The sequence below is a fragment of the Salvia splendens genome, chromosome 18, assembly GCF_004379255.2.
Source record: "Salvia splendens isolate huo1 chromosome 18, SspV2, whole genome shotgun sequence".
NCBI classification, from domain to species: Eukaryota; Viridiplantae; Streptophyta; class Magnoliopsida; order Lamiales; family Lamiaceae; genus Salvia; species Salvia splendens.
The window spans coordinates 24475026-24483228 of NC_056049.1; the positions used below are offsets into that span (position 1 = coordinate 24475026).

The 8203-nt window shown below is 39.0% G+C and overlaps 1 protein-coding gene across 4 annotated transcripts; it reads right to left on the reverse strand.

Annotated features, from left to right (window-relative positions):
• Positions 1-1504: 1504 nt before the first annotated feature.
• On the reverse strand, positions 1505-7254 carry LOC121777068 (SNF2 domain-containing protein CLASSY 1-like). 4 transcript variants are annotated; one of them, XM_042174203.1, is made up of 8 exons: positions 6970-7254; positions 6815-6881; positions 6689-6715; positions 6152-6231; positions 5691-5944; positions 4019-5512; positions 3756-3914; positions 1505-3654 (listed from the first exon to the last, which is right to left on the reverse strand). In XM_042174203.1, the coding sequence occupies exons 4-8, from the start codon at positions 6198-6200 to the stop codon at positions 1696-1698; spliced, it is 3915 nt and encodes a 1304-aa protein (XP_042030137.1). In that variant the 5' UTR covers positions 6201-6231; positions 6689-6715; positions 6815-6881; positions 6970-7254; the 3' UTR covers positions 1505-1695. The 4 variants fall into 4 exon arrangements, with proteins under 4 accessions (XP_042030137.1, XP_042030138.1, XP_042030139.1 ...); XM_042174204.1 differs by having other exon boundaries at positions 6152-6315; XM_042174205.1 differs by lacking the exon at positions 6689-6715.
• Positions 7255-8203: the final 949 nt, after the last annotated feature.

The window sequence follows — 8203 nt, forward strand, 5'->3', positions numbered from 1 at the left end:
CACAAGATAAACCCTATCTTATGGAGTAGTTTGTATAGTATTATTTGTATAAATTTTTTATATTGTTACAATATTTCATATCAAGAAGTCCACTCTTGACAGATTTATCTAAGACTGATAAAAGGGGACGTAGCTATTTAATAAAAATAAAAAATATAGAAACTTAATGACACAAATTTCAAACAGTATTTAATCATAACTTATTACTTCTCGAATTCAGCTGCAAAAAAGAGGAGCATTTTACAAAGGAGAAAGTCACCCACTATCTTATTCATATTCCTTAATCCTTATGTATGCAATGACGTTTGCTTTGCTAAAATTGAAGAGTTAAAAATGTGAAAAAAAATTATAGGATCATTCTTTTCATTGAATAAGTTGCATGTGGGATAATTTTGAACTTTCACTTGGATTTCTAGAAATATTGTACGGATTTAGATTCATATCTGCTACTCATTTGATCCTCAGTTAAATGTCTTATTTTATCATTTTGATATATCACATGAACTATTAAATATCTTATTTACTTTTACTATTTAATATATCTGCCATGAAATTTCTGTAATCGAAAAACTAAAAATGGTTATTCACTTTCATTATATTGAATAGTACTTAGTTTAACCACTCTCCATGTGTGAGTAAAATACATGGTGAATGCATGGAAGTCATGCAACAAATGCATTTTGGGAATATAATCGATCATAAACTATTACTAGCACAGTAGTATAAGCACAGTGACACAGTGAATTAATTCGAATTATAATGACGAAGATTTTTGGATTGATCTAGACTTATTTGATAGTGAAGCTTAAATTAATTTATAAAAACGTGCCCACAGTTTTTTAGTCTTACTTGCCAAGTCTTTTACACAAATTAAAACTTCCATTGCTCCCAAATAAGAAAAGATATAAAAAATAAAATAGTGGAAGAAAACAAAATAAAATATCTATCCAAGAATGGTAATCTAGAATTTGTCAAGATGACTTTGAATTATTTAACAAATAGTGGAAGATGGATAGATGAAATTTTCACTCTCGATTTATACCAAGTGCTCATTTAAACTTTCAACTAATAATTAGCTGAAATTATTTCTGTCGACAATCATCACTCACCAAAACAACTTAAGCCCTACATATATGAGGATGCATTGACGATATAAAAATTCAATTAATACTGTTCACTTCAGTCTGGCAAATTAGACTGACTAAGGGGAAAAATAAATTAAAATACTTAAATAGAATAATTATGCTATAATTTTTAATACAATTTCAAATAAATGAATAAAATAATAAATTGTTTTTATTACATAAAATTAATAATGTCAATAGCAATTTTAAAAGTATTAAAATTAAAATAAATACATAAAATAAAATAAATAACGTTAGATATCTGGCATAACATTTTTCCTAATTTCCTATGTAGTAGTATAACACTAGAACAGAACACAAATTTAACTAAAGTGCATAAAGAAAGAATACTTGAAAGATCAAAATTTACTACAGAATGATAATGTCCTCAATCAATTATTCATTCATCCTGTCTTCAATCACATAATTTCATATTGTCTTAATGAGTCATTATTATTCATCTCTTTGTCCAGAAAATGGACAAACACATGAACTTCTTCATGAAAACAGGATAAAATTAAGGACCATAATGTACATTAGTCACAGTCTAAACATGATAATATATCATTTATCACATTTTCTTGAGCATACCTTTCCCTCTAATGACATTGGAGGCTTTCTCGTTCTTCATGATCCGGTGGAACAGCGTTGCTCGGTCCTCTTCGACAATCTCCCGGAGCAGCTCGTCCTCGATCTTCGGCGCTTGCCAGTGAGACGGGTCCTCGACGTGTTCATCGCTGAAAATCATATCCGAAACCCACTCCTTCCAAGTAGTCCTGCTGTGCTTCTCCTCCTCTAGTGTGCCGCTGGCCAGCAGCTGATACACGTAGACAACTTTGTTCTGGCCGGGCCGGAATGCTCGAGCGATCGCCTGCTTGCTCTTGGAGGGATTCCACTCGGAGTCGAGCAAGATGACGCGCGAGGCAGCGGTCAAGCTGATGCCTTCAGCACATGCTGTGATGGAGGCCAGCATGACTTTCGATGGGCCCCCTGGCTCCTCGAACTTGTCCATGACTCGCCCTCTCTCGAAGAGCTCGATGTCTCCTTGAAGCACGAGGACTTCTCGCCCTTTGCGCCAGCCATAGAACCTCTCGAATATCTGCAGGAAAAGATTGATCGGGGCGATGTTGTGGCAGAATATCAGCAGCTTCTCTTTCCTGAGAAGGCATCTAGGCACAAGGTTCATAACGAATCTGACTTTGGAGCCCGACCTCATGTCGAACTTGAATTTCTCGAGATCCTCCAGTTCCTCCTGGCTGAAGTACTGGCCAGAGCAAGCTGTCGACCGGATCAACCAAGGATGGATCGCACCGAGGGTGATCAGTAGCTCGAGCTCGAGAGGGAATCCCTTGTACACCCGCCTCTGGTTCTGAAGTTTCAACAGAACCTCTTGTTGAAGGGTCGTTGACTTCATCATTAATGTGTAGCATTGCAGGCCGGGGAGCTCGTCCGAGCTGCCTCCCTCATACACATCTATGAACTTAGTAGTCAGCTTCCTCAACGTCTTCAGCGCTTGCTCCCTTTCTCCGTCTTTATTGGAGTCTATTTTCTTCGAGATTTTATCGATGAGAAGCTTCCGTCCCCTATTTTCCAGAGAAAACTGCGTTAGTCTCTCTTTATTTCTCTTCTCATACTTGGGATCCAGCTCCTTCAGCACCTCGTTCACGAAGCTCGGCCTTGCTAAGAGAAGTGTGTTGAAATATTCACCGAAATTGTTCTGAAATAATGTCCCCGAGAGCAGAACCCTCAGTCTTGTATTAACCTTCATCAGAGCCTTTCTGAGCCTCGACTTTGTGCTCCTCGGATTGTGCCCTTCATCGAGGATCATGATTCCGGGGCACTGCTTGAGTAGTTGAGCCATGTATTTCCTGTGTGCATAGGGTGAATCTTCCCGAGTCAGAGTGAGGAACGAGGTGTACCCCATGAGCAGGATGCTGGGATGTGAAAGCCATTGTTGCATCTTCTCAAGGCAGTCAAGAACGTGCATGACGTCTTGGTTACGGGGAAGGCCCGGTGCAAGCTTCATTCTCTGCTTCAAGACCTCGCCTTTATATGTTTGACCACCATGGATTTGGTATACAGGAATCGGCACCTTCCACTTGATGATCTCTTTGTACCACGTGTACAACGTCGTTTTTGGAGCTAGGACTAATGGCCTCGACCCGGGAAAAAGCTTCAGGTAACTCACAAGAAACGCGATGATGAGCAAAGTCTTCCCTGCTCCAGGAGTGTGAGAGATGACACAGCCACCTCGTCTGTTCTTTTTCTTCTCCATTCGTGTTGGGATCAATGACCCAGCAATGTTCCTCCAAAGAAATTCAAAGGCCCTCGTTTGGTGGCTCCGTAGCTTATCTTTGAGTTCTGGGATCAGCGACCACACGTTGTTTTCCCCGTTTCCTATTGTAGGCGCAGTCGAGGGAGCAGGAATGCAGAGCTGCTCCAGATCTTTATTTTCGCTCTTTTTGTATTCTGCATCCACGTCGTCTCCGGTTCTTGGCTCCTTCGCTGGAGTGCAATGTGCTGTTGGAGTCTATAGAACAAAAAAAGAAATAGAAGATTAATATTCATGAGTTCACTAAATAATTGTAACTAGTCTTAAAGATTGAAATTCCAAATGAAAAAACAACTCACAAATGGTGGCAAAATATCCTTTATTTCGGTCTCCACTGATCCACATAATTGGCAAACCATTCCAACTTCCTCATCGAGTCGATAATCATGTGCACACCTATTATTCGCTCCGATCCAGCTCGAGTTTTGCATTTCATCAGAGGGTTTGACATGAGATTCCTGTGGAATGTTCCAAAGAGACAAAGTCGATAATTAAATCATTTTGTAACTCAACCATATTAAGCATGAAAAATTCAAAATTCATGAAGATTCAAAAGCTGTACCTCATTGTTATCAAGAAGGTACCATGATGCCAAAGCAACTTCCATTTCATTCCACAACATATCGATCTCCGATATTCCTTCCTCATTGTTCCCTCCATCATTGTTCACAGTAGGTTTCTCGTCCGGTTCCTTCTCATTCGAGGATATCTTCGACTGGTGCTCTTTCCACTGCTCAACCACTGGCGGCTGCACCGGCTCATTTTTTAGAGTGGCATCAATATTGTTCATACATCTTCTGATCAATTCTCGGCATAGTTGTGCCGTTACAGATCCCTTCCTGAAACTCCTCACGTCGTAGATGCTCTCTCGAACATAAAAGCAATCCCTCTTCAAACTATTCATATGGCTGCTCACTCTTTGATATTTTCGACGTGTGGCTTTTAAACCCTTCCTTCCTCCACTCTCAACATCCATGAAGTCCAATGTTTTCCTTTTTTGTGTGGACTGAAATCCATTCATGTAGAAATATTTCGAAACCATTTCTCCGATATCTTTCGGATTCTCCTCAGGGACCTTGAAATTCATGAAATTTTTATCGAGGCCTTTGTCTGCAGAACCGTCTGTAGGAACGATAGAAAGCTCTTCTAATCGAGCTGCTTTGAGAGCAGCTAATGTCCGTTCAAACTTAGACATGCCCGATTTCTTACTGCTCTTACATTTAGGCGCGTCTGAATCCACATCACTTCCAGCGCCATCTTTGGACTTTCTTTTACTAGAGATACTGCCGTTTTCACCTGAACGGTGTTGCTGAAATTCGTTGTCATCCTGAACTGAGAGAGCCCTCCGATACTCATCATACTCTTCTTCTTCTTCCTCTGATGAGCTCTCATCATACTCCTTCATGTACGTCTTGCTCTCACCTAAACGAGTCACCTCAACCTCGTAATCTGGAAGGTTATCGCAGCCCAAGTAACGATCTGGCTGTGCATTTCGACGTTTTGATCTCCGCAGTTCAGTGGGATCGTACGGACACAAGATCCCGAGCTCACATCCTTCGGAACCTTCCTCCTTGGTGGTTGGATCAACTTGCATAACCAAAGGGGTCAAAACTTCATTTTCCACCTTGAAACTCAAACAATATGAATGATTTGGAGAATCCGTTTGACCTCTGTCGGGATTATATTCTGTAACCTCGTAGACAATATGATTATTAATCGATCTCACATCAAAAGCCGTTTGCTTCAGAATAGATGCAACAATGAGCCATGAGAGATCGGTGCAGAACATCCCACTAAACAGCTTGGACTTTTGAACTGAAAAACAGCTCTCAGAAGATCCCCAACGGTAGTACTGGCTTTCTAATGGCTTCAGTTCGAGCTTTTGATGTACAGAAATCTGGTCGATCTTCAGCATGGTTGTTGCTTTACAAAGCTTTTTGTTCAACAGATAAAGATCAGGGCCTTGGTCGAGGTAGAAACTGATATAGAACTCACAATTACACGACACGCCATCATGTTTTCTCTCGATGGATCTTATCTTCGCATCAACCCAGACCTAAACCACATCAACGCCGGTTGATATAATCAAGCAAAGACAAATGCGGGTCTAGTTTGTTGTGTGGAAAAGTATAGCTAAAAATGACAGGACACTTCAAATTATGCAAAATGTGAAGAGAAATGTGGCACTAGAGGCAAACTTCAGCACATCCAATGAATATTTTGTTAAAACTTACAGGCTCGTTGTTCCTCTCATCGTCTGAATCTTCAGGATTGTGAAATGTAGAGAATACACAAACATCAACCCCTTGCCTTAAGAAGGATATACAGTCAGAGACAGTAGCTCTTTTTGACCTTACACGGAGATGCGACATTGGAAGATCCTCGTCAATGACCACTCCTTTTTCGACGATGTGTGACGAGATAGCCCCACCATTAATCTTGAGGCGCTCCACAGGTTGCCATGAGCCATTCCAAAAGGCCTCAAACGCTACGAATTGGTAAAGTATGAAGCAAAAGCTAGAAGTCAATAAATATTTTCGATAACCAATTCATATTAAAGAAGATATTACTACAAAAGGCTAGAAATGGCTTTTACTATATCATGGAGGAAAATGAAATTGATGTGAGTGAAGCATGTAAGTGGCAGTGTTCAAGATAACGAACAACGAACAATATAAACTGGCTTTGAACTTACGATATGGATCAAATGGATGGTTACTCTGATGTATCTGCACCCTCTTCATGATTCCTTATAGAGTGAGATGAATCCTTTTGCTAAAGAGAAATAAATCACACCAAACTCAAACTCTATTCAAGTCATTTATTGAAGATTTCAGTAGTTGCCAATCCAATTCTAAACTGTAAAAACAAAAAGTAATAAATGAAAGTTCACTCTTGGAAAAACCTCTACACAACATTTCCCAGAAATTTAAAAGTGGGAAAGACAACAAGTGAGATTTTCAAGACATGAATTCATAAGGGGTTGGGAAAAACACACTTGTTTACTCAAAAATAGGCATTGGCTTTTTATAGAGTAATCTGACATGTGAGATCTGCTTCACCAAATATAAAATCCCTTTTTAATACTAAAGCCACAAAAAAAATCATCAAAATTCGTCAGAAACCTGCCATTATTTCTTTAATTCTGCAACATAGATTCACTCTGTAACCAAACACAATTAAATTTGCCAAAAGAATCCGTCATTCCTCAAATTGCATATAAAAAATATACCTCTGCCCTTCTTCTTCACTCACAAACCTAACAAAATCCGAATCAACAAACACAAAATCACCGCATTGGAAAGGAAATCCACACCCTGAAAAACATCACTCACAGAAAAAGCAGAGGTAAAATTACCAAACTAAGAAATAACGACTCAGTCGCAATTCATCCCCATCATCACCATCCAATCATTCGCCAACCACTGCAGAAAGAGTCGAATCGCAAAAATCAGCAAATAATTTCCACTTCGATCACACACACACAAAAGAGGAAAATCGAAATTCACATACCAGAGGCTCAGATTCAGGCTAGAAAATGAAGATTATAGTTGGAAATCGCAATAAATAAGTGTGTGATGATGAATACAGCAGTGAGTTGAATAGGAGAGAGAGAAAGGGGGAAATTGTTGGAGTTTGTGAAAAATGTCGGGCTTTTTCTGCATGGAACCGGAAAAAGAGGCAGTAAAGGGCGTTGGGAATCGAGCAGAGGAGGAGTGAGACTCGGTTGATCGGACGGCTGAGAGACGCCTTACTCAGAAAGAGAACAATGGGGGGTCCATTTTCGATTGACTCTTTTGGTCTGTGAAAGAATCTATTGAATCGTCGTGTTAGTCTCAATTATTTAACCTTTCATTGCTTTTATTTTCACTTTCAAGTGGACTATACTACTGAGAGTCTGAGAGCATTAGTGTGAAGTCGAGCCGGTTTGATCGGTTGAACCATTTCAATTGTACGAGTTGGCGGTGCAATACAGCAATACCGACAACTCGAAGACAAAAATAACTCTTGATTGTAGTTGATGTGAAAACGAAGGGTGATCATTCGGATTTCGATTATGTAATCTGCAAGTAGGATTATGAGAAGAATTAATTTGAAAGTCCAAATTTGTATAACCATATCCCGTGAAGAAATCAAGAAATTTGAATTAAATACTGTATGAGTTTACAAATATTAAATCACACACTGAAATTTTATACTACTACTACTTATGTCAAATACAATTTGGATTTTCTTTTGTTTAAAAAACAATTTGAAAACCATTAACTCATATTGCAATCTGAAATTAATAATGATTTTGAATTCATATTTCTTTTTACCTCAGATCACTATTTCAATTTAAAGCAGATCAAAAATCTGAATTTTGAAGAAAAATAACATTAATTTGTATTTAAATACGAGATTAATAGTGAATCGAATTAATATGTTGATCTAGTTTGAATCAATTATTTCATATAAATATTTTATTCAACCTTAAATGTAGGTAAGTAAGAGCATCCGCATCGGTGTCTCCGGTGTGGAAGCTCCGTCGCGTCTCGTAGCCCGGGGGAGGGGCAGTTGGCGGGCTATTTCGCCACGCGCGTCGGCCACGTGGCGAGCAGCGGTTGGGGCGTGACGCCCACTCGCCGGCTCTGCGAGTGGGCATCGATTTTAGGCTATTTTATTATTTTTTTAAAAAAAATCCAAAAAATAATAAAAAATTAATTTGACCGTTTTTTAAGTTTTTTTACCATTTTTAAATTTTTTT